The sequence below is a fragment of the Protopterus annectens genome, chromosome 11.part0 (genome assembly GCF_019279795.1).
Source record: "Protopterus annectens isolate FY-2018-M chromosome 11.part0, PAN1.0, whole genome shotgun sequence".
Taxonomy (NCBI): Eukaryota; Metazoa; Chordata; order Ceratodontiformes; family Protopteridae; genus Protopterus; species Protopterus annectens.
In genome coordinates, this window is record NC_056745.1 from 849,054,651 (window position 1) to 849,082,061 (window position 27,411).

The following is a 27,411-nucleotide window of genomic DNA, read 5'->3' on the forward strand; positions in this document are numbered from 1 at the left end:
TATAAATAGTTTTACATGTAGTAAATAAAATAGAAAAAATATAAAATCATCTGACATATTAATTAATAAGTATGACAATAACAACTGGCTTCCTCCCTATAGTAGACCAGGGCAATAATGTGAGGTACAGGGAAAGATAATTGTAGAGTTATTCAGTTTGTTGAACTTATAATAAATGTTTTTACTACCTGTTTAACTTTTCTTATTTGTAATAACTCACTGACGGGCTTTTTTAAGATGATGCATATTAAAAATATGAGACAAATTAATATGAATCAGAAGTATGAGCTAAGCTTTGTTAGTCTAATGGAGATTTTGAGAGGTAGATTGTTCATCTTTTTCAACAAACTAAGAATACATTATTCTATGGTAAAATGTTTTACGGTTGTATCATTAGGTAATTTTTATTTGTTTCAGAAGTTTTGTCCATAGCTGAAGTACTCGTGTTTGTTTTTATAAATGTCTGATTTTAAATGCATATCTGTTAATAGTAATGGATTGAATAATCCAGTAAAGAGGGGGAGTATGTTCCAATAATTGCAATTAAATAAAGCTCAAATAGTATTTCTACAGGAAACACATTTACTTAATAAAGATGTAAATAAACTTTCATTAAAGAATTGTTTGCTTTTCGCAGGTTCATAGGTTGATAGGTTCATAAGATGATGCTAGGCTATTGGCACGGAGGCCTTTAGTAGCCTTGCCAAGAATTTTGCCCATGTTCCCACAAAGTCAGCAGCTGTTTCCCCTGTCCAGCACAGACATAGCTGGGATCTCAGGGGTGTATTTTCTGTTTCCCATCCAGTGATCCAGGCTACTTTTAAAGAGGGCTAATGAGGTACTCTGCTTGACATGGAGAGACAGTCTATTCCAAGGGAGTCCTTAGGACAGAAATCTATCACACAAACAGGTTCTGTTAATGTCACAGACCAGGTTGATGCCTTGTGTGAGGGTCGCGTGAGTGGAGTTTGACTTACTGATATCAAAGGTTCTGGCTTTCAACCTAAAAGAAGGGGCACCCTCATTTTATGGAAGAGCTCAGCAGTAATGCCTAAAGTAAAAGATATCCTATGTTGATAAAAGTGGTATGTTAAGCATTGTTATAACTGAGTAGAACAGAAAACTATATACAATGGTGAACTCTTATTGGATTCCAGGGGTTGGAGCTAAAGATGCAGAAAAATACTTAGACACTAAGGTGAAGTCATAATGGTTGGTGATTTTAATTGTGTTTTATCAGGCAAAGATTCTACTGCAGATAGAAAGCTGAGAATCACATCTTCAGCCAAACACTTGACAGATTTTGTAAAACTAATAAACTTAAATGATATGTATGAGCTAAGGAAAACAGATGCACTTTAATTTATTCATTATTCATATAGATATGGAACACAAACAAATATTGATAACATTTTTGTCTCAAACAGTCTGTTATCAAATATCAGACAAGTTTCAATAGTTTCATGTCCATTACCAGACTATAATGCTATAATCTTTAATATTTTTAAAAACTGACAGTCAATACAGCACATGAGATTATTAGCATACATTAGTAAAATAAAAGGATTCAAGGATTTATATGTTAAAAAGATCAAAAATGTCCTACAATAAACATGAATGGTGAAGTAGCTGACATTGTCTTGTGCGATTCACTAAATGCTTACTTAAATGGAAGAGTTACAAGCAGGTATGTTATTAGAACAGGAGAATGGGGCAATAAACTGCCTATACTACAGTTTAAAATAGACATACTAAAGTTAAATCCAAAACTAAATGTTTTTAAATTTAAAATCTTAAATACAAAATATGTTGAAATTCTAAAACATAAAGTTTCAATAAACCTGGAAAAACATACATTTCAGTCATATTCAATAACTTTAAGCTTACATAAATTTGCTCTTAGATTACAGAACATGAATAAACTAAATCATAACAAAGTAGAACAGATATCAAAGGTGTTCTTGAGGGCTTTAAAATATGTTATGAAAATATAAATAATAATACAAATAACCTAGATAATGATGATATAGTTGAAACTTTTCTAAGGGAAAATATAAATAAATCAACAAGTGAAAAAAAACTGAACAGACTATTCACTTTAACAGAAATAAAAAATAAAAAAAGTTAAAAAAAATAATAAGGTGCCAGGTTTAGATGGACTTATGCCAGAACTATTTATATAATGCTACCAGATGATGCATATAAAATATTAGATTAGGTCAACAGAGAAATAAAAACAACTGCTGATGTCCCTCCATCATTTAAATTTCCTTACATCACCTATTTTAAAACAAGATAAGGATCCTAGAAAATGTTCATCATACATACCCATTTTACTTTTAAATGTTGACTATAAGACCCTCTCATCCATTTTAACTAACATAATTAGTCTACTTATACCTAAAGTAATTAACAATGATAAAACTGGGTTTATTAATTTGTTATACTTGTTTAAGACACTTAAAGTGAACAATTTCTCACCTGAGCTAATTGCATTAATTTCTAAGTTATACAATAATTCTGGTGCTTATGTTAAATTAAGTTATTTTCTAATTCTTTTAAGTTACAAAAAGACAAAAAACAAGGCTGTCCATTTTCACCTTTACTTTTTGCATTAGCTATAGAATCCTTTGAAAATAGTATTAGATTTAATAAGACCATTGGTGGTATCAAAATAAAAGTCAGTTTCAAACTAACGATTCATCTCTTTGCTGATGATATTTTACAAACATTAAGAAATATAGAAAATTCATTAGAATATATAATCAAGGCAAACTTGCGCAAAGGAGCATGTACCCACAAAACAAAAAAGAAAAAAGTGTCAAAACGCTGAGTAATCCACAAACTGGTAGGAAGTTGAACAAAAGAACTGTTTATTCACAGACTATGTGCTTTCACCCTACATAGTCTGTGAATAAACAGTTCTTTTGATCTCCTGCCTACCAGTTTGTAGATTACGCAGCGTTTTGACACTTTTTTTTTGTTTTAGAATATATAATTAGTTCTATGAGTTAGTTGAAGAATCCCCAAACTTAAGATTTAATCATGATAATTAAGAAAAATTAAAACATTCATAAAAAAATATTCTAACTGCAATTGGAATAGCAATCAAATGAAATAATTTGGTATAACCCTTATGTGCAATAGTGGTATAACCCTTATGTGCAATAGTAAGGAAAAGTACAAACAAACTTTCAGAAGGGGGGTGATAACATTTTTAGTTTACTCACAAAATGGAACAAATGCTTCTTTACCATGGAAGAACAATTAATGCTTATTAAGATGGTAATTCTCCCTAAAATATTGTTTGTCTTATAATCTTCACTACTATCTCCAATGAAAAAAAATGATGAAGAAGACAAATAATATTCTATTTAAATGTTTTTAGCATGCTAATAAACTAAAAGTTTCTTTTGATTGGCGCAGAAAAGATTGGGATAATGGGAATAGGATTCACTGATATTCAATTGTATGCTACGTCAACAATTGTAAATGTTATAGCATTGTGGATAAATTAATCTTATGATTTAAAATGGAAACAAATACATCATGAAATATTATTAGTAAATAAATATATCACAACCGGTCAGAAAGAAATAAAACCTAATAGTTTTATCTGTTTATTAAAAGATTCTTGTGTAAATGGTATTACACCCTCTTCTCAAATTCCCTATTTAAATAACATAATTTTCTCTTTCCAAAAGTTCACATAAGCTAATCACTGTATTAAAGACTTGATATTTTCTATGTTTCCAATTGCATATACGAATGACTGCTTAGAAACTCATGACTTCAACAAAAGGCTAATATTGAAACAACAAAGTAATTTAATTTAGCTGCATCACTTCTTAAATGGTACTGATCTATATGTGTGTGTGTGTTTGTGTGTGTGTGTGTATGTATATATATATATATATATATATATACATATATATATATATACATATATATATATATATATATATATATATATATATATATATATATATATAAATCAAATAGAATTAAATGCTGGAGATGTGATTCTGAAATAATAGCTGATTGGATGCATATTATATATGACTGTGAAGTCAGCTCCCCTTTGTGGAAATGCATTAAGAACTTTATTCACGATCCATGTTCAAATAGATGCAATATTTCTAAATCTTTAATTTTATTTAATGCTCCGATTCCTGACATAATTCCCAAAAAAAACAAGTGCCTCTTCTCTGGGCTATTCTTAGTATAGCCAGAAAAATAATTACTAAAGACTGGAAAAGTAAAGTCACCCCCTCTAGTATTAAATGTATTAGTATGGCAAAAATTGTTTGTAGTATTGAACTGCTTACTGTAAAGATAAAAACTTGTAATATTACACTTTCAAATAAGTCTTGGCTTAAAGACTTGCTTGAAAAATATTAATTGTAGTTGATGTATGCTTTTATGTATTGATCAGCTGTCAAACCTATGTAAATAGGTATTTTAGTTGTTTGTTTTATAATTGATTTGTGTATGTATTGTTTTAAAACCAAAAAATAAATAAAAAGTGGATAAGGTATACAAGAAGCCATACCTAGGACTGTGTGAAGAAAAGTTAAATGAAGTGATTAATTTTGGTTAGTATTGTAATGAACATTACATACCGAAGTGGGCCATACACACTGGAAGCCATACTTGGCACAACATGAACAAATTAAAACTGGAATTGGTAATTACAATAATTACATACATTCATACTTGGCTAATTATTCAGAAAGCTGTACACAGTACTATATAAAGAAAAATAAAAATATAAATAAATAAATAAAATGGAGTTCATTAACTGCTACAAAAAGTATATATATATATATATATATATATATATATATATATATATATATATATATATGTGTGTGTGTGTGTGTGTGTGTGTGTGTGTGTGTGTGTATGCATATATATATATATATATATATATATATATATATATATATATATATATATACACACACACACACACACACATATATATATATATATATATATATATATATATATATATATATATATATATATATATAGAGCCAATAATGTAAGGATCATTTACAGTGAAAAACCAGTAGAGTTGACCAAAAGTCAGCTGTTTCACCATGGTATCACAGTGCAGATATGCCCTTTCTCCCATGCAGTGCAATCTCAGAGTTGGTATATATAGGTAGCATGGGGTACAGAGATGCAGTGAGGCTTGTCTACTGCAAAAATACTGGCTGATCGTTTTGTTTATTTTTCCTGCTTCTACCATGTGAGGTCAATTTAGTTAGTGCCAACGTATCTGAACTTCAGTGAACAGTTATGAATCCTTTTTATATCCACCCTAAATAGTAAAATACAGCCAATCAACTTACTGCTTCATGGCAGCTTCCTTTTACATCCTAAGAACTTTAAAACCACCTTCTTAACTTTCTCCCTTTCAATGCATGTTTTACAGGGAGATAGACATTTAACCCAGGGGGCTTATAAGCCTGCAGCCTCCCAATCCAAGTCATTTCAGCTTTCTCCACAATATTATCAATAACCCCCACTTTGATTAATGACACTATTTTGTATCACCCTAAAATAAAAACATTATTTTATGTGAATGTATCTGAAGGAAGATCAGTGGATCCAAAAGTGCTTATCCCATTAAAGTGTTTTTTACGTTTAAAAGGTGGTGTTGTATTCATTTTACATGTGAAATATACATATATATTTCTGATATGTATATTGATCTGCCTATATCTATGTCAATGCACACTGCACAATTTGTGACTATATGTATACTAAACCTAGCTATCTGTATAGCTATACAGCTTGTTAGCTATCTCTATGTAATGCTCTATCTGTGGCTTTTGTTTATATTTTTTTCTTTCACATGGCCTTTACATGCTGAGGTACAAACACAGATAGTACAATACCTTCAGCTTTTGTCTTTCCAGTGTGCAGGAACTGAGTGGAAAGATAGCAGTTCTGCTTATGGAAGAAATGTAAAAAAAAAACTGAAATGTGCTCCTGTACTAAGTCATGGTATTGGAGAACTGGTTTGTATCACTGCATTTTATAACAACTTAATTGCAGGTTTTTTCCTTGAAAATCTTATCAGAAGACCAGCAGTTTTATAGTCTTTACAATGTACTGTTACAGTGTACATACACCCTATTTATGAAATATACTATGGGCCCTACATTTTAACATATTAGATTTTGATAGTTTGATATGTAAGAGCAAAAACAGATTGGTGATTTTACCATACAGATGTGAAGTTTTCTGAGAGTTATACTGCTGGAGGTTTTTAGTTTGTAATATGATTAATGCTGCAGGCAATGAAATCTAGTTCTGCTTTCTTTTGTACATTATATTTAAGATGATTTGAGGTGGATTGTGTTGCTAATTTGTAACTTTACTGATCTTTTTGTTCTGTGTTTTTATTAGAACCAGTTGATACTTGGAGTAATGGGTGTTGATGTCTCCCTTGAGGAAATCAAAGGTCTCACTCCACGTTTTAATGTAAGTACTATTCCCTGTTTTTGATTGCAATTGAATGTATTACTGTGTCATGCCAAAGCATATGCATTAATTTTTCATAAACCTGTTTTTAGATGTTGTTATAGCAAACATATGTGCTAAGCTAATTAATAAAATAATATTGCGGTGTCTTGAAAATGCTTTTTTATTACACTTATGTTCATGATAGATGAATAAGATATGTAGAAAATAAACAGACATTTATCATTTATCTTGTGTTTTTTCCAAGAAAATAGACATTTATGATTTACTTCAAGAGTTTCTTTTTACTAATTTCCTGTGTTTCATTTCTTTCTATTTTTTTTGGCTCCACCTTCAGTTGCCTACCATAAACTATATGACAGAGCAGCTCTGTGATCTTCTGCTTTATCATCAGCATCTGTCAGAATTGCGACCTTTCTTCTTTCAGGATTGCAACCTTTCTTCTGTCAGGATTGCAACCTTTCTTCTCATTGACTGTGCCCCTACAATGAGGATAGCCTTTCATGTAGCTATCCAGGGAGCAGGCAGAGAGGAGATCGGGGTGACCCACACAAACACTATGCTAACAGCTACAGTGAGCTTTTTTATTGCATTTTAACCAATGTCCTGCCCATCACCTAATTGGCAGTTACATCAATGCACAGTTTCTGCAGGAATAGATTCCCTTGTCTCTTGTGAAAGTTTGTCATGCAGAACTAAAATCCATCCCTGATGATCTGCGACCCAACAAAAATACCATTCACTTACTACTGCCCTGGCCAACTGTTGTTGGATTCAGTCCACTAACTGAAACCTGATTATATTGTACTTAATTTTTGCATGAAACAGTATCCAAACATCCAGCACTAAGTAGTATATAACAAACTAACTAAAACCAACTCTAAAATTAGCCTGGATGTTATCTCCTAGCTGAAATGATACTAGACAGATACACAAATGGATGACTCAAAGGGTGTTGGAGAAATCTTTTCTGTGAATCTGTTCTGTGAAAAGTACACAAAAAACAGACTTCTTCAAAAGGATTCAAAAATAGTACTGTAATTTCAGACTTCATGTGTGAGATGTATGGTATTAATGCAGAGAGTAGAAGTAGTTGAAAACCTTAAAATTCACCCTGGGATACAAGAACACCTATACTAAGTGTACACCGTTCTGAGTGAACAGACAACGCAAGCATAAGTCACACTTCCTGTTGCCTAATTTTAGTTTTCCTACTGAGTTTCATGCATCCTTATATATTGATGGGGATTCATAAAGGTAACTGCAAAGAGCAGACTACATGTACTCTTACTGGAATCTTTCTGAGTGACTAGAAAGCACAAAAACTGTGGTAGGGATGTTCTTGAATACAGGTCATGTATGCTTTATGTAGGCATTAATGAATCAGGCCTATAGCATTCAGCTGATCCAAAAGTTAAATGAAAGGACAGGCTGGTGAGTCATGTAACCCTCTTGTTCTATAGCCAAGCAATTTTCTGTTGGTGTACCTTAGACCACTAGGTGTGAGATCAAAGTTGTGTCATATTAGCTATAGCTGACATCACTATAAATGTAAATACCAGAACTGCAGTTTTGCATTGAGATATGTTAAGTATCTTATATTTTTAAGTGCTATTAGCGATAGCTATTTTGAGATTTGGAAACTCATTCTTCAGTACCTATAATTCTCTTATCGGGAATTTTTCGATTGCAGGCAATACTTCAAAACCTGGTAAATAATGTTATGTCAATAATCTAAATGGCGATGCTCAGATCTGCTCTGAGCTACAACAGAATGGCATTAAATATACTGATCCCAAGGTTATTGCCAATATCCTGGCAGACTGATTTAGTGCCAACTTCACCCCCTCTCACCCTCTAAAGGGCCCATCTCAATACCAAAAGATTGGAAAATTCCGGTAATCATGGCCACACAGGTAGAAACCGCACTCTCCAAAGCTAAGAATACAGCATCCATGGGACTAGATGACATCCCGGGCTGTGTACTACATCAACTACAAAATGAACTGGCATCTCACCTAAGTGTCATGTTTAATCATAGCCTCACCTCAGGCTTTGTGTCCACTGAGTGGCGCACAGCTACAGTTATCCCACTTCATAAGGGGGGATCCAACTTGGATCCCGGAAACTACTGTCACATCAGTCTGATGAGCCTGATCTGCAAGGGCATGAAACGCATTATCATGGAAATTATAAACAAAGACATTGGCAACCTTCAAACACTGGACCCCACCCAGTTTGGGTTCGTGAAGGGCTGATCTTGTCTCCTGAACCTGATTGACTTCTTCTGATTAGTCTCCAGAGCTGTGGACGAGGGTAAGGTGGTCCACACAGCCTATCTGGACCTTGCCAAGGCCTTCGGCACCATCCCCACTCTGGAATCATAGATAAACTTACTAAGCTGGGCATAAATCTCTACTTCACTCGATGGGTTGCCAACTGGCTTACTGAAAGAACCCATACTGTAAAAGTAGCCGACTCCAAATCCAGCGACAGACAAGTGACAAGTGGAGTACCTCAGGGCTCAGTCCTGGGACCACTGTTGTATGGCATCTACTTCTCTGAAGTACAGGCCAACACTAAGGGATTCTGGCTAACAAAGTTCGCAGATGACTACAAACTGGGAGCCATTATTGAATCCCCAAATGATGTGGATATTCTACAAAAGGGCCTTACAGAAACAGATGTTTGGTGCCAGAGTCATGGGCTCAAGCTTAATGCCAAGAAATGTATACTTATCCCCTTTGGGAAAAACATGTACCCATGAATTACCACATAGGTGGCAGTACACTAAACACTGAAAGTGTGATGAGAGACTTAGGGACACAGGTGGACAGTGGTCTCACCTTCGATAACCACATCACCACAACAGTCAGGAAATCCTTCTATGTGGCAGACCTCATCACTAAGGGCTTTTCATCCAGAAAAAAGGAGGTCATTGTCCCACTGTAGTCATCCTTCATTAGATCCATTATATAGTACAACGCCCTGTTTGGTATGTACCTCACAAGACATCTGCAACAGCTGGAAAGGCCCCAGAAATACCTCACTAAAAGAATCACAGGCCTAAAGCAGATGCCCTATGCCGACCATCTAAAAAAACTCCAGCTATACTCTGTGGCATATCGTCTACTCAGAGGCAATCTCTGCTTAACATACAAGGCCATGTCAAACCCTGAGCTGTTGGACATGCTTCACTTAAAGAAATCCCAATCCCTCAGAGCCACACACTCCAGGGATTTAAACCTTGTCATCACAATGAACAAAACATGCTGGAGGGATAGGTTCCTGACCCAGAGACTCCCCATACTCTGGAATAGACTGCCCATACATGTCAAGCAGAGTGCCTCCTTGGCCCTCTTCAAAAGGAACCTTGACGATTGGATGGGAGATAGGAAATTCACCCTGGGGATCATGTCAGTCACCCTGCTAGATAGGGGTCCAGGGAAGTAAATATCGTGGGAAGAAATATCCGGGGAATTGTTTGGCTAGGCTTGTATAGGCCCTAGGGCCGAGAGCCTAGTATCAACCTATGAACCAATGAACCTATGTAAGCTTCTAAGTAACCTTTACTAGAAATGTGTTTAATTTTGATACCTTTGTATTTAAGTCATTATTTTAACATTGTATGTCAACAAAATGTAATCTACAAACTGTATATATATAAAAGACTGGCTTCTCATCCATTATACCTGTTTTGTGAACTACACAATAAAATAAATGACAAACTTAATGCTCTATAGAGTTTTAGTTTATACAAATAATTTGGGCAACACTGACAATAAGAATGCAGCCTTATAAAATAAAGTATTGACCTGGGATAGAAATTTCATTTCCAGGTATAGGGTACAGCTATGGTCAGGTTACATCTGAGAGGAGATTGCTTTGAAAAGAAAGTAATTAGCCAGGTACTTGAAAGATTTCAAAGACGGACATGTATTTGCATGGCTGAAACAGCAGGTGGAATGAGATACAGCCAGTCATAGTCCGGCTACTAATGTATCTGCCACAGTTCATTCAGCATTACCTATCACCTTGTGTGAGCAGAATAAAGCTGTGTGTGCTCATGGCAGTGATGAATCCCCTAATGGTAATAGTAGTAGAGATGGAGCTAGTGATTGTGATGCTGATGCCATGAATGACTTGAATAGGAATGGGCATTTGCTTAGCAGAAATGATTCCACCAATGACGATATGAGTAGGGGCAGAGTTATTGAGTTTGTGAGGAGCAATGCTCATAAACTTTTACCCTTGGGTGATGATGTCTGAAGAAAATCCTCACATCCAGCTGTTAAGCCCCAGAACAATGCAGATAATTATTTTTGGGTTATGCAGCCTCTTCCATTATTGGTGAATCAGAAAAAGGTATGGGCATGGAATTGCTCGCAGAGCAGAGGCCGAACCAAATGGAAATTACAGATAGAGGTGGATTCCAACAGATCATTGATGAAAATGTGGATGAAGGTACAGGATCATTAGTCTGGAACATTTCATCCAAACATTTGACTTTAGAAGAGTTAACTATTCTTGAGAAAGGTCTGAACTTTCTCCCAGCACAGACAACGACTTTAACTGGCACTATTATAGATTTGAAAATGTTTTTAAGAAATGTTTCTTTGAAATTATTTTTTAATGGAGGGGATAATTATGGGGAGGAATATTATGAGGAAACCAAGTATGTTTGTTCCTGTTTTACCCCCTGTTTTGGAAGCTTTTGGTAAGTTATTTGAACATGATATTTGAGTGATTTGGTAATAGAACCTGTCATAGAGCTTTTTATAATATGTCTAATGATGAGTGGAAAGCTTTGAATGGTATGGTTTCTGATCCAAATATAGTAGTGAGACCAGCCAATGTCTAATGATGAGTGGAAATCTTTGAATGGTATGGTTTCTAATCCAAATATAGTAGTGAGACCAGCCAATAAGGGAGGTATGATTGTTGTGATGAACTGGTCATATTATTTTATGTCTCTGAAGCTGATGTTGAATGATCCGTCTACCTATACTGTTATTACGAATAATGTTATAATGAGAATGCAACAACGGATTTTTAACATGTTGAATGAGCATTTGGCATGTCGGTTAATTACTTTGGATGTGTACAATTTTTTGTTAGTTAAGGATCATTTGATTCCTGTTATACAGGGCCTACCCGAAATACAGAAGAATCCACATCAACATCCATGTAGACTAATAGTAGCTGGGGGAGGTTGGTGTACAGAAACTGTGTCTATGTTTATTGAGAAATATTTAAAACCAGTTGTAGATAAAAGTTGTTACATATTGAGAGAGTCCATGCAAATTTTACAAGATTTATTTTGCTTTACCCAACAATTTTACAAGAGTTCACCTTTTTTATTTGTAACCATGGATGTCCAGTCTATTTTTGCTAAGATCCCTAAGGTCTATGGCTTTGAGGCCTTGAAAAAATTATCTTTTACATAATGATATCTTTGATTATATAATTATTGATTTATTGTGGTTATTTATGGAGACTGTGTTAGAGATTAATGCTTTTTATTTGATGGATATTATTATTTGCAAAATGTTGGCATAGCTTTGGGCACTTTGTGTGCCAATAGCTATGCTAACATAGTTATGGCATGGTGGGAGGAGGAAGCCATCATGAAATCTGAGATGTTTGCACCCTATATTTTATTTTATCGATGTTTTGTTGATGATTTGTTTTTGATTTGGAAGGGTAATGAAGTTAGTTTATGGGAGTTTGACTTGTATATCTATAGTGTTTTTTTTTGGACTTTACATTGTATAGTTCCTGAGATAGGATTAATTTTTTACATGTGGACATCATACATTTGGATGATGGTACTATTAAAACAGGTATTTATAGAAAAATCTTGTCATAGGAATGCATATTTACATAGGTGGAGTATGCATCGGAGCCATATATTCTGCAATATAGTGAAAGGCCAGGCGTTGAGGGCATTCAGGTTATGTGTGGATGATATAGCCTTTTCTAAGGAATTGGTTGATTTGAGGAAGAGATTTAGAGATAGGGGTTATAGTGATAGGGAGGTTTCTGTCTGCTTAGATGAGGTTGCATCCATGAGAAAAGGAAGTGGTAGACCAGAATTTTCTGAAAGAAGAGAGACTAGTAATATAACTGTTAGGTCTAATACACTTAGTGTTCCCATGTTTTTTAGTAGCAATTCTAAGGATATTTCTGATATTATTCAGAAACATCGGTCAGTTTTAATGCCATCTCCAGAGGTTAAAGATTTAGTAGGTGACCAACTGAAATTTCATTAAAAGAATAAGAAGTCTATATGTAGGATGTTATGTTATCCATGTACATTACAATAGTATCGTCAGGGGCAGGATAGGGGTATTAAACCGTGTCACTATGTAATTATTGCTCGTATATCAGCGATACATTTGAGTTTATACACCCCGATACAGGTTGCTGTTATAAGTTTAAGGTTAGTGCACATTGTAATATCTGTCATTTTGTTTACCTGGCTGTATGCCAACTATGCAGTGTGTTTTATATTGGTAAAACAGATAAGAGTAGTGAAACATAGGATTAGGGTATTTGTACCTAATAATGCACTTGCTAAGCATGTTAGACAGAAAGGCCCAGAACATATTTTTAAGTTTATGGTGGTGGCTGTTATCAAGGAGAGTGATCGAAAGGGTGATGTCGATAATTTTACAGAAGTAGTGGAAGTGAAATGGATTATTAGAGTAGATGCAGATCATGGAAAGGGTTAAATGACTGCATTCCCCTAGTGCCTTTTTTGAAAATTAGAGGGGTTAGATGATTCCTGAGCTCTATGAATATGTGACTGCACTTTTATGCTTATACCTTTAAGAGTCTTCCTGATTTGGATTTTTATAGATTGTTATCATGGATGTTAATTGGGGGGTTGGACTTGTGTAACAAATTTGATTGGGTACTGGCACTATATATCTGTGATTAACCTGAACAGTTTTTAAGTCTGATGAAGCAATAAGTTCTATTGCAAAATCATTTGCTTCTTTGTTATTTTTATGTCAATTAACGTTCGTTTTTATTAAGACGTGGTGTTTTCTTAGTGCCTAGGCCTGGACCGTGCTTTGGTTTCACCTACTTGTTTTGAGTTGATATATTTTCTTCATTTTTTGGGTTTCAGCAGCAGTTACGCTCTGCATATTTGTGTTAACAATTCGGTAAGCTCATGGCAGGTGTATGTGTTGCACTACATTAGGAAGTATCCACCAATGGAATTGTCAGTTTTTTTTCTGAATATTGTAGTTACAAGAACATTCTGAGCTATGACTGTTAATGTAGGTAGAGAATGGAATCAGAAATATGTAACATGAAATAATTTATTTGCACCATTGACATAAAGGGGTTGCAGGGGGAATGGAATCAGAAATATGTAACATGGAATAATTTATTTCTGCCACTGATTTATAGGGGTTGGAGGGATTCTTTAGGGATTACAATAAGAGATTCCTTAGGGATTACAACATGCAAGGGAATATAAGATTTCTACACAATGTAAGTAGGGATAGACATAAATTGCTATTGGGGATGACAATCTGGGTCTATATTATAAAACCAAAAGCTCTAAACAGCGAACACATGTATATCGACACATAAAGAGCGATGTACAATAACAGCGAAACACGTATTCGGCAAAAGTAAAAACACCAAACGTATTTGTTTAGCCAGCAGTCCGATCCTGGGGATAAGGAAATATATTAGGTAAAAGACACTGCTGGAAACAGAGGCAACAAACACTTTAGGACCAAAATCAAAAAACTCTTTAATGCGAAACCTAAAAAAAAACAATAAAGTAAAGCACTTTTTGTCTGGCTACATAGCCAGACTTCTTCAAACAAAGAAAGAAAAAAGTTTGCAGCATTAAGTATTCACCTTGTATCTTCCTATTAAACTAATATACCAATAAAAACACATCTACATAGAAGCAATTAAAAGTCAGTAATTAGATAATGTTAAAACAGCCAAGTTCAGCATTTTCCAACTTGAAAAGCTACAAATAAGTATTAAGCAAGCATTGTTTTTGAGAGATAAGGAAATATACCATTTTCCCCACTGTACTGCAATCTTGGTGTTGATATATTTTAGTAGCGGAGGTTTGGGGGGGTGCAGGGGGCCCCCCTGCAAAAGTGTGTTATTTTACCTTTATTTAGTTAATTTCAGTATACCTGCATGGTGCTGTTGGTTAAACAAACACGTTCAGTGTTTTGAATTTCACTGAATACGTGTTTTGCTGTTATTGTACATCACTCTTTATGTGTCGATGTACATGTATTCGCTGTTTAAACCTTTTGGGTTTATAATATAGATGCAACAAGCCTAGTAGTATTTTTTTTTTTGTAGAGGGGTCAAGATTCTGAGCAAGTTCAAACAGTGCAGCTACCTGCGGAGAGGTCAATATTTTGAACAAATTCAAACCGCCTAGCTACTTTACATAAGTAAGGCATGGTTTTTGAATAAATTTGAAAATTACTATTAGATACTTCTGTGCTCACTGGCAGGTTTGCATGTGATGTCTTGGCATGAGAGTCCTACTACATGTGAAGGATGCAGGGATTGGAGAGAAACTGTGACGCAACTAATGAGTTATGATATCCTAGATTTTAGCAAGTGAAAACTGAGGAGATATAAAGTTCCAAAATGGTAGGAAAACAGAAGAGACTATGACAACTTCTGAAACATGCGGTTATGTGGAGTGTGAGTGATTTGTTGAGCCAAAGTCCATGTGGCATATTTTTGAAATGAGGTAGTAGTATAAAGTAGAAGGGCAACACTGATGCTTTTACAGTTAAAAATACTACAAAGTTGAGCTGAGAGTTGCTGAGAAGCATGTAAGAAAAACGGGTGCAAAACAGCCCAAAGACTGAAATTGGTTAAAGGTATTTGGGGTTTATTGTTATGAAATCTATAAGGATGCGCATGTGTATGAAACTATAACTCAAGTAAAACACTGGTCTGTGTACCTTTAAAGCAGGTCTTGATGACTGGATGAAGGGAGACAAATTTACCCCAAGATTGTCATGTACACCACTGCTCCATTTTGGAGGTGAGCATTATTAAGTGCTTGAAAAGGGAGGCATAAACCTTTAAGTGTGTCTGCTTAAAATGTATATGGCTAGACATCTTATGGTCCTCATAATCACTTTCCCAGTATTGGCCCTATGTCACTATATTCCTAATCACTGTTGCTTAATAAAGAACATTAGTTAATACTTTATGGAGATTTCAAAGTTTCTGACCAGAGACTGGAGGAGAGAAATTGGAGTTTTATGAGTGAAACCCAAAAAAAACATATCAGTCATGTCAGGTGGATTTATTTAGATTCAGTGCCCCATCTTCCTGACAGAACATTGAGTAAGAAGACTTTTATACCAGCATCAGTTCATTCCTATAACGTGCCGATATTTCAGAATGATAATTGGTTCTTGCATGTCATCTGGAAGTATGTGTTACATGTCTCCATAGACTTCTTCTGCCTCTCCTGCCGTTTTCTGGAACCCATTTCATTGGTAGCCCAATCAAGGAAGCCTTTTTAGGAGACGCTAAACATTATTAAATCAGGAAGAAATGGTCTAAGGTTTATTGAGTTAAAATGTTTGGAGATATGATTATTACATGGGTTAGAGATGCCTGAAAGAATAACTCACTGGGAACATTTTACAGAGCTTCCAAGCAAATGTAATGTAGATGAGAAAAGTACACTATATTGGTGTTAAAAGTTAAGCAGATTAATATAAGGAAATAAGGAATTTTAACACTGAAGCAGTAGTAAGATGGAACAGATCCCTAGGAGCAACTGAATTTAGCTGTCACCAACTGCGTCTGTGATTTAAGATGCAGATGCTTAGGTCAGCAATGCTTTAATTCGTTCATTGCCATAACACCTTTTTTGGATGCTCATATTTAATATTCATAGCTCCTTATGATGTTCTAACATTTTTTGCCCTCCTTCCTGTACCGGGTGATGACCAATATCAATAGACATCATAAAAAAGGCCACAGTGTTGGTAACAAAATAAATCTAAGACCACTAATGTAGGATATCTTGCAGTGGAAATATTAATCATTAGTCATTTATTTGTTAGTCACGTGCTTTTTAAGGGTATGGTGTGACATGTAATGGTTAAAGACAGAAAATATACTGTCATTGGCAGTGTATACTACACTATACTGGAAGAAACAGTAATACACAGGTGGCAATTGTCAGAGCACATTCCTCACAATACATTTGCCATAATGCAAAACCTTTTGGCATGAGTAACAGCAACACACAGTTTTAGTGCAGTGGGATCTCTCTACATTTTTATTAAATGAAAAAGTATTTATTTCTGGGTAAGGATTTATTGACAAATTTCAGCAATGGCCCTCAGTTTTATTAGTCAGTTGTGGCTAACAGGGATATATCAAATTTTGCTTGCATGTGGGATATTGCTGCTTTCCAAATATTTTCAGGTGTTGTTAAACAGCAGGCATACTTTTGAGAAATTTGGAAAATCACCATTTTATGTATAACACATCATTGAGGTGGGGGGTGGGGGAGGACTGGAGCATCCAGCAAAAAACAGATTGGACTCTGGGTGTATATGAGCATTTCATACAAGGAGGCACCCCAGCCAAGAATCAAAGTAGATAACCAAGTGGTTTGCGGCAGCAGTTATAATCACCATGCCATTAAAAAATATCATCAGCAGAAACAATTAATGAGGTGTCATCCAAACTGTGAATTATTACTATTTTTAATCTGTGTATAGAAAATGAATGAATGTTATTTTCTGTAACTGTAAATGTAGTTACAATGTCAGTGAAGTCTTTCACTTTTTCGCTGATCTTTTTCTATATGTCTGCCCAAAAACATTGTTTTTTTTGTTTTCAGCCAGCTTTAGTGAAGAAATAAAAATCTGACTATGATTAAGGTGGCCCATGGTTGATTAGAGGCTTGGAGGACTGATGGAAATGGCAGAGTGAGAAAGGTATGTTACCTCCTCATTTCACTCTGGAAACAAGGGTGAGTTACACAAATTCTGGTCACAAATGCACATCACAATTTCCTTAATGGAAATAAGTGAAACATATCTGTGGTGTTTACTAATACGTGAACTTGGACTGTCCTGCTGGCTTATGTCCCTTGCAAAAGTGTGGAACAGACCAATGCTGATACCCACTGGACATGCCACTTATGCAGTGCAGTGAGCTTGGAATGATATGGTCTTAAGCAGAAGACACCTGATGACTGTTTTGGTGATGATTCCTGCAACTGACTTCATCTTACAGAATGCACAGGAGTTTAACTGATGGTTTGGAACTTGATAGAAAGCAGACAGTAGATTAAAAATAAAAGATTAAAAAAATCTTGGCAATATTTACTTGAATGTTTGCTTCAACTCTAACCTTATCAGTAATATAGCTGAAGGTTGTGTCAATGCAATAATCATTCTAGCCACCTAATAACAAAACAAAACAAAAAAAAGTCAAGTCTACCAACAACATTCTTAGTTATTTATCATGTAATCCTGCTTGGTGAGCATAACATAAATTAGAAATCTAACAAACCTAACTCTACCCCCATAATATTAACCTTTATCATTACACTCAGCTGATCCAACAACCAACCTGATTTGACAAAAAATAAAAACAATTCATACTAGACTGAACACTCTCAACTGATCTTGAAAAAAAATAAGCTAGTCAGTACCTCCACAGACTCTCTCACTGATAATCACCCCACCTACACCAACAGAAAATACCAAAACCACCCCAAACCCCTATACTTCATTTCTGTGAGAGACATAACCATTTTTGATAAATCAATATTTAATGACACACCTAAACCATGTGACTAGGAACCCCTGAAATATCTGCCTCTAGATAAAGCTATCTGTCCATTCAATAACACCTTCTTAACCATATTAAACCAACAAGCCCCAATGAGACATAAAGAAGTTAAAATAAATTCTGCCCTTTGGCTAATCCATCAAACTAAACCACTCATTAGAGACAGAGACAATGCCTGGGAACAATGGCCCAAAGCTAGGACTCAATCCTACCAAGATAGCTACTGGTGCCTCAGAAGCCACACGAAGCCACAGGTTTGCTATGATAAAAGGAACTTCTCCACAAACCAGGCCACACATACAAAAATACCCAAAATATCTTGTCAACATTTAAACAATCTCCGAAAACCAACAAGAAAACCCACCCAAAATGCATTGTCATCTGAAACCAACAAGGACATTGCAGACAAATTTAATAAACACCTCATCTCCAGTACTCTACTTAACTCAGACAATAACAACCCATGCCAAGCCCACCTAACAGCCCTCCTGACCATAGCTCCACACCCCAACTCAACATAATCATCCAGGCAAATACCATCAAAAATGCATTAAAAGACTGAAACAGAAAAAAACTCGCTCCTGACAACCTGGCATCCAAATACCTCAGTGTAGCTGCTGACATCATTAGCTACCCTGTATCTATCCTAAGTAGTAGATCCCATTACAGAAAACTACATCCCAGGCCTATGGAAATAATCCTTCATAATTCCATTACACAAAGGTGGCACATCCACTGAACTGTGAAACTATCACTCTAAAGCAATCCTTCCTCCCTTCTCCAAAGTACTTGTAAATGCAGACATCATCAACTCCTCAACTCCTAGCCTTTCTGTTTCACTATTTCATAACATTTACTTTCTTCTTTCCAAACAAGGCCTTTGAAACAGTCACAGCACTAAAACTGCTCTGCTACATTTCCTACATACCATTAATCAAAGTAAAAACTTGGGTAATTTTGTTTCCACCCTTTTCCTTGACTTGTCAAAAGTCTTCAACACGGTCTCACATTAACTACTCCTCCAAAGACTAAATCATATAGTCCTCTCAACTCCAGCAACTAGCTGGTTTACCAGCTACCTAAACAGTTGCACCCAGTATGTAAAATGAAATGGACTCCTTCTCCACCTTCCTTCCGATCACTACGGGAGTCCTCCAAGGCTCCATACTCGTGCCAGTACTTTTCAATATTTTCATTAATAACATGCACAAGGATTCAAACTCAACCACCATAATACAATAAGCTGACAACTCAACTTTAGTTTGCTCAGGCCCAAATCGTCTCATCTTTGAAATTATCATACAGGCAGCCTAATTAGATTTTCATTAGATTTCATTAAATTGCCAACTTAATAAATCACTAAATTGATATACACTGCATTGACCGTTTATTAAAAAAATTATGAAAGAAAATGTTTAATGCAGGGGCAAGCACCCTGACACTCCCCTCTTTTTTGTGCTAATTATATATACCAACTCCGAGATCAAAGAACAATATGGAAAGGGCAAACTCCCACTCTCTACTGTGCAGCAGTCTGGCAAAACAAATCTTGGTATCCTGCAAAGAACTGGCAGTGCGACAAAACAAAACTCCTAAAGAAACGTTCAGTGTAACAAATGTGCAGTGAAACACAGTGAACACATATATTTAGATAGATACAGATTTAGCTAAATATGGAGCTGGTTGTTTGAAACTGTAGGATGGGAACCTACAGAGGAATGTCGAATACTACTGTACTGGGATTGCTGCATGGATGACCTAATTCTCGGACATGTAGAACAGTAGCACTTTATGAGCTCAGGACATTTCTAGGAGGAGGAGGATCACATAAAGTGTTCTATAAAACCAGTGTTCATGGTTTGCCTGCTTACTTTGCACTATTTTAAGTTTCAGTTTCTATGTATAATGTAATTGTGGATAGTAAGTATTGATTTGCTTCAGTTTCTGTTTTATTCAGCATATCTTTTTTTTTTTTTTTTAGCTGAGTCCGAATGGCTACTATTATGCTATTGACCCTAATGGCTATGTTTTGCTTCATCCCAACCTCCAGCCAAAGGTAAGCAAACCAATGATTTGTCTGTTTCCATATGACTTCTGTCTTATAGTGATTAGTCTTATTTCTGGTGTTGATGTCTTGTCCTGTGACACATTTTCCATGTTATGCATATCGAATACTGCTGTTATCCATATTTTACAATGTAAAATGTTATTCTCTGATAATGCTCATAAAAGCCCATTTCTATATTATCATTATTACAGAGCAGTTGAATACACGTCATGAGTTCTTTACCATTATGTATAACCTATGTTCTTTTAAAAAGAAACTTTACTCAGAAGTTTATGTTTTCATGAGGGAATATTGTTCATGCAGAAAATGGCTGTTATAGAGATTGTTTAATTGGTTGGCAAACTGGTCCCCTACACTTAACTGTATAATAAATATTATACATGCGTTCAGTTGATGAAGTTTGTAATTTAATATGCTCAGTTTGCTTTATTGATACAATTAACTTTCAAATAGTAAATAAAATATATTTTGTACACTAGACATGTATAAAGTTTGCACCTCCTGTATAAAATATTGCCATTCAAAAGGAAGGATTTTCATATTAAACATCAAAGCCAAGACTTATTCCTTTTAATTGTGGATTGCAGTATTCAGTAAGTAAAGTATAAAGCAACTAAAAATAAAAGTCTATAGTCATATATACTAGTGCTGTATGACTTAAGTAATGTGGTCCTTAGGTTTTTGATAGATAGACTACCTACATATATATGTTAGTGAATACTTCATCTTGATTTTGCATCAGTAAGATGATGCAGTTCGGCATAAATCAAAAATTACCTGAAGACTGAGTAGTCTTTATGTTATTTTTTGGTTGTACAGTCCAATAAAAATGCCTGGAGGCATACAACTCACTTGAAGCTGTAGCATTATATTGGAATACATTTTCTTAAAACAAAATAAAAAAAATAATTTTAATAGTATTAGTTTCTTCAGTACACAACACATTCTGTGCTTGCTTTTCATGTAGAGGAAGCAGTCAGTAGTTATGATTATTTACAAATGATTATGGCTGCACAGAGAGTGCATGAAGTAACAGAACTAGATAATCGTTTATTTTCCTGTCACCCTAGAATATTTTTTTCATCCACAATAAATTCTTGCCCTCCACAAATGACCAGGGGATTAATGTATCATTTGACTGTCACTGTAAGAGGCAATTACAGTAAGTGCAGTGACTTATTTGCACTTTACTGTTTCAGATAAAGTCCTTCAAGTAAAGATTCATGAAATAAACATGAGAGTTAGAAAGAGAAAACATATACTGTACAGTCATTTGGCAGATAGTCCTTGACTGCACTAGGATGAGTGATCATTAAGAAAGTTTTTTAGCAAACTACAATTATCGCCTCAGGGTTGAAACAGTGAGGCTTATCAAGTACACTGACATGTTAGTTTTGCCTGTGGCAAGCTGAACTAGTTCAGTGGCTGACAGAGGATGGCCTGTGGATTACTGTGTCAGCTTAGGTTGTAACAGTAGAATTTAATTTAATCAATCGATAAAAACACAAATCAATGTACTGCAGTGTCTATATTTTCTAAGTCACATATTTATTTATTTAACTTTTGTTTAACAGGGAAGTCCGACTTAGAACAATGCCAATTTTCAGTGGAGGCCAAGGGAGAAACGCTCCAGATGCATGTCTTTGTAATGTGGGAGGAAACCAGAGTACCCTGGAGAAACCCATACGAACACAGGGAGGACATGCAGACTCCACACAGAAGGCACTCCAGCCAAGAATCAAACCAGAGAACCTCTTGCTGTGAGGCAACAACACCACCATTGCACCACTGCGCCATCATAATCACATATCACTGAAGGAAGGATTGCCCTTCCAGTGACCTTGAAAGGTGTTGCAAACTACTACACAGTTCTTTTCAATGTATATACTATTTGTTTTTATTTATGCATTTGCTTTCTTGATAAGTAAGCTAAAGGCCATGATTCAATCCAGGCACAAGAGAAATACAGTAAAAGAATTGTTGACTAATACTGCAATAATATGGTAAACAATACAGTAAGTGACACACATGAGTAGGATAAATGACACAAAAAATAAAAAAAAAAGATTGTTGACAATCAGTGCAAAGTATACAATCAATGCACTGCATTGTAATACATATATATATATATATATATATATATATATATATATATATATATATATATATATATATATATATATATATATATGTAGACAGATATAGATATATAGATAGATATATAGATATAGATATAAATATATATATAGATATATATGTATATATATGATGAAAACCAAGTCAGAAGAATGGCCCAGTAAAGGGTCATTATTTAAGGTACTTTATAATGTACATCACAATGTCATGTTTCTAAACAAATGCTGCAGGTGGAGTATTCAGCATGTTTAGCAGGTGTTGGATTAAACGCTATTGTTGCAACTCTGAGGAGAGTTCTTTTTAATAATTTCATCATTCACTTGTGGTAGTGAACTGTTACATGTGATTTGTACTTCTGGAAGTGCTAACTTGAGTTTTTGACTCTGGTACTGAGTATTGATGTCAGTGTGATAATAAGCTCCAAGTAGCATTCCAGACCTCACTTAGATTTCTTGTGGTGCAGTAGTCTGTGGATTGTTATGCCCTGATAAGGCCACAAAACCAAAGCTAACTACCTGATACTCTCTTTTCAGCCATGAGGTAGTCTTTTAAGTCACTGAGGTGAAGAAGAGTGGTACCAACATTAGCAGAAGGTTAAAGCCACCTATTAAAAATGTATGCAGATGCTGGACATTTGCACTTCCTTAAATATCAACACATTCAAAAATTCCATCAAAAACATCTTCAGTATCCTTCATCATTTAACTTTGTTCTTACTGACTGAAAGTTTTAAATAAGATCTAAATTTAAAGAGAGATCTATCACTTGCTTCACTTAACAAATTTTAACTCAAATTAGTTTTATTGAAAAGATGCTATCAGCAATACTATAAGGTTCACTGCTATAAAAAAATCTGTACTTCTTTAAATATGCAGATTGTCATTTAACACACATTAAGGTCCTGTAATGCCATTGGTATGTTACCAGCCTTAGATCACATGTTGAAATAAAGCTAGCTACCCCAAGCCCTGTATATCTACCCATCTCAATTTTGTGCCCTGTACACAACACATTTATCTTAGTAGCAGTATTGTTGAAGCAGCTTTATTCCAAACTATGTTTCATTTGGGGGCAGATGTTCTACATTTCCCAGTGAGAATATAGAATTTAATGGCACTTCATCAGCATGTTGCTTCTGAGCTCTTTCCGTATATGACCATAGAAGTGTATTGTACGGTAAAACAGTGGACTGTTTTGATTGGTACTATGCCACATAAGTACCAAATAAAGTATAGTAGCCTAGCCAGAAAAGGACACTTTTTGTTCTATCCCTTGCCATAGGATAGCCCATGCAGTAGCACTACCTTCATGTTCAACTATAAGGACAACAGCTTCATGAACGTGTACATGTGGTGTGATGTAAGTTTATGGCTATGTACATATGTGCATGCTTATTGATTGCGTGTGTGTGTGTGTGTGTGTGTGTGTGTGTGTGTGTGTGTGTGTGTGTGTGTGTGTGTGGTGTATGTGTTGAGAAGTTTAGGTGCCTCAGTTTTATATTTTCAATATAGGATGTTATAGTTGTAAGTTAAGTTGTAAGTAAAGGTACTCACTACCTTGCAGCTTTCTTATGTAATCTCTGCTTATTCTGAGTTAAGTGTCCAGCTGTATCCCCATATATTTTGAAGGCTATAGAAAAATGGAAGTAAGCAGTTTATACATTTTATATGATATGTAGATCAGCAACATGAAGGCACCAATTGAGTATGCCTATAGCTGTATTTCTGATTACACGTCTAAGGTATACCTAGAAGGAACTTGGAAAAGAGTCTTTTTTCCTTTGAATATTTTACTTTAAATATTTGGCAACATAAAACTAAAATGATTGCTCTTTAGAGATCCAATGTCCAGAGAGTCCAGAAACATATGAGGACATAATGCCGAAACCTTTTTTTACTGTATATTGAATAGGCTTTTAACATTGTGCACACTATGCACAGGAATCACTAAAAATTACATTTTCATGCAGATTTGTAATATAAGACATTCATTGGGTAGTACTTTATTTACATAATGATTTGACATTCAGATATTAAAGTTGCTGGAGAAAATCATTTATTTAAAACAAAAGAAAACTGCATTCAATGCTGAACACTTTAAAAAATATTTTAAGCACTTTCATTCTTTTTATGTATTCACATGACTTTCTTCAGAGCTAACTTCATTATAAAAACTCAGGGTGGAACATTCTTCAGTTAATAAAAGCTCTATTTAATGTCTGTTATGTCAAGCTCATTTTATAGCCTCCCCCATCTGTGTTTAATTGGTCCCCAAAAAGCGCACACATTTTTCAAAATCATTAGAATTGTATACAGCTCTAGCAAGTGCATTTCACTGATCATTGTTTTGGTTACCAGTTTATGCTCATTAATTTTCTGCGATAACTCCTTTGTAGTTTTACTGTCATTTTCCCCAGTCCTCGAGTGTTACAGGAAACTCTACCATTGTTAAAGTGAGAATTTATAACTAATGTGTTTTAGTCTAGCATTGATAAATCTACACATCTTACAACTATTACATGGATATGTGCCAAATAATTCTTCCTTCTCATCCTTTCAATACCTGTTTCAAGTAAACTCTTCATGTTCTATGTATTTTCGCTTGGTGTTTTTGACACAAACAAACAACAAAGTGGAAATCTACTTCATGTACAAGACTTTACAAATTTAAATCAGGACAGTCCATTGCAAAATCTGCCATACAGAGTGGAACAGCACAGGAAATTGAGTAAAGGGGGAAAGACAGATATCAAGGCAGGAGCTACAAATGACTAGTTTGAGACACTTCTGCCCTGTTTTCAGTTTATGTAGTTTTAATTTAACAGATGTTCATTTAAGTGTCTTAAACAAAGGACTCACTTTTATTTCATCTACCAGAGTGAGCTTGGCAAGTGTATTAGTGGTCTTTGTATTATTTGTTTGGAAACGTACATTTTTCTTATATTGTAAATGATATTCTCAAAAATATTGAGGAAAAAGAGCATATATAGTGTATGCAAACCTTAAACATGTTTTTGGAAGTTTGTCACAAGAACATTAAGAATGTGCTTAGTGAAAAAGGGTTCAGTGGTTTAATTCAGCTGAGTACGAAGAAAGCTTTATTTGAATTATGGAAATTGAACACTGTTAGACTCTTAAAGGCAGACAACAGAACTGGGTGGTCATTATGGATCTCAGACTTGATGTTTCTGAATTCGGTCACATTCGGGTGGAAAAAGATTGAATTCTCAGGTGTTAGTCACTTGAAGTTCAACCCGACTAGGATAGGAGCTCCACCACAGGAACTCATTGTTGGTGTGTTGTTCTGACAATCATGCACTTTTGGTGGGAGTTTCCTCTTTTGAGTTGATATATCTGGAGTTGGAATCTATAAGTCTGAGGGGTGGGGGCTTGTTTTTCCTCAGCAGAAAACACTTGAGAAATGTTTTTTCCACCTTCTTTTAAGGAGGGAAGCAGTTCAGGGTTTTAGATCCTTGGTGGGTTTATCTTTCTCCACCCATAGTGAAAGCTTCTAAATTAAAAGATTTAACTGATGTTAATTGTTATGAAAAACATATTACATGGGCAGAAATATTTAAGAAAATAGATGTGTAATGGAACTATCAAATCAAGAACACATTGGTTTATCACTGTATAATTTATTAAAGGTAGATTCTACTAAAATAGGGAGAATGTTTGGTATTCAAAAATTAATAAAAATAGTTTGGGTCTGCCTTGTACACCTATTGTTGAAGCACAAAAGAATAAGACAGATTTCGTATCTGTTTTTAGAATCCGTTTTAAATCCAAATTTCAATCCATGACATTTCATTAAATGGGGATGGGGGGTATGACAAGAGAAAATGATTAGCACCAGCTTTTGGTAATCAAATTTTAATTTGGTAGGAGACAGAATTCCTAGAAATGCAACCATTGATTAAGTATGTTACTTTTTGTAAAAGATACATAGATTATCTGTTTTTCTTTGGGATAATATGTATGAGACATTTAGAGTCTTTTTAACTGAATTGTACGAAGTTACAAAATTTTTGAATTTTATGATTAGTAATGTTGGTAAACATGGGGAAGTTTGCAGATGCTGGGCTAGAAATGAATAGTGATAGAAGCAATTTTCCAGTATCATCTTTAAGAGAAAAAGATTTATTAACTACATTTTAATAGTCAACATCCATGTTATATTAAGTGGAATGTCATAAGCATACAATTCAATATGTTAAATTAATTGATTATGAGCATTTTATTGAAAAATAATGTTTCTGATACAGTTATTATTTGATCAAGGTTATTCATTACATAACATATGTGACCAAGCCAATGGAGAAAAAAATGGGATATCCCTCACCACCACCGTTTTAATTCATGGTTTTGGTTTTATCAACAAAAGAAAAAACATTGATGATTCAATGTTTAGATCTTTTCTGGTGCCAGCATGCTTAGATATGGGAAATATTACAACAGCAATTGCTGTTAACTGGAAGATTTTAAAGAGAAATCAAGATCTAATGAGACCAGCCAATATACAATGCAAGCTTGTTCCCAAAATGACATGCAACTTGAATGGTCTGAAAAATGAATCAGAAAAGATAAGTAAGAAGGTTTGTTTAGTACATATCCATGTAATGCTGTAAGATGTGTGCATTTATTGATACACGTTACGTTCTTAGACTAAAACACATTGTCCACTGAGCTGAGTCATAAAACACACCAGACTGACTTTGCAACCTTTTATTATATAACAAACAAGGACAACAAATTATGATGCCATAAGTAATTTATATGCAGCATATCAACAAATACCAGCAAACCATCATGTCAAGCTGGTTGGCATACTGGAAAACTGTGTGTTTATACCTGCTTCCTCGGACCTGG

The 27,411-nt window shown here is 34.9% G+C and overlaps 1 protein-coding gene across 4 annotated transcripts in view; it reads left to right on the forward strand.

Annotated features, from left to right (window-relative positions):
* Positions 1–27,411, forward strand: part of CACNA2D1 (calcium voltage-gated channel auxiliary subunit alpha2delta 1) — a 3,475,830-nt gene that overhangs the window by 2,862,153 nt on the left and 586,266 nt on the right. For all 4 annotated transcript variants that reach the window (XM_044088264.1, XM_044088265.1, XM_044088266.1 and 1 more), the window contains exons 17-18: positions 6,424–6,498; positions 20,321–20,395. In XM_044088264.1, coding sequence (XP_043944199.1) covers positions 6,424–6,498; positions 20,321–20,395 — 150 coding nt within the window. The remainder of the gene's footprint in view (positions 1–6,423; positions 6,499–20,320; positions 20,396–27,411) is intronic.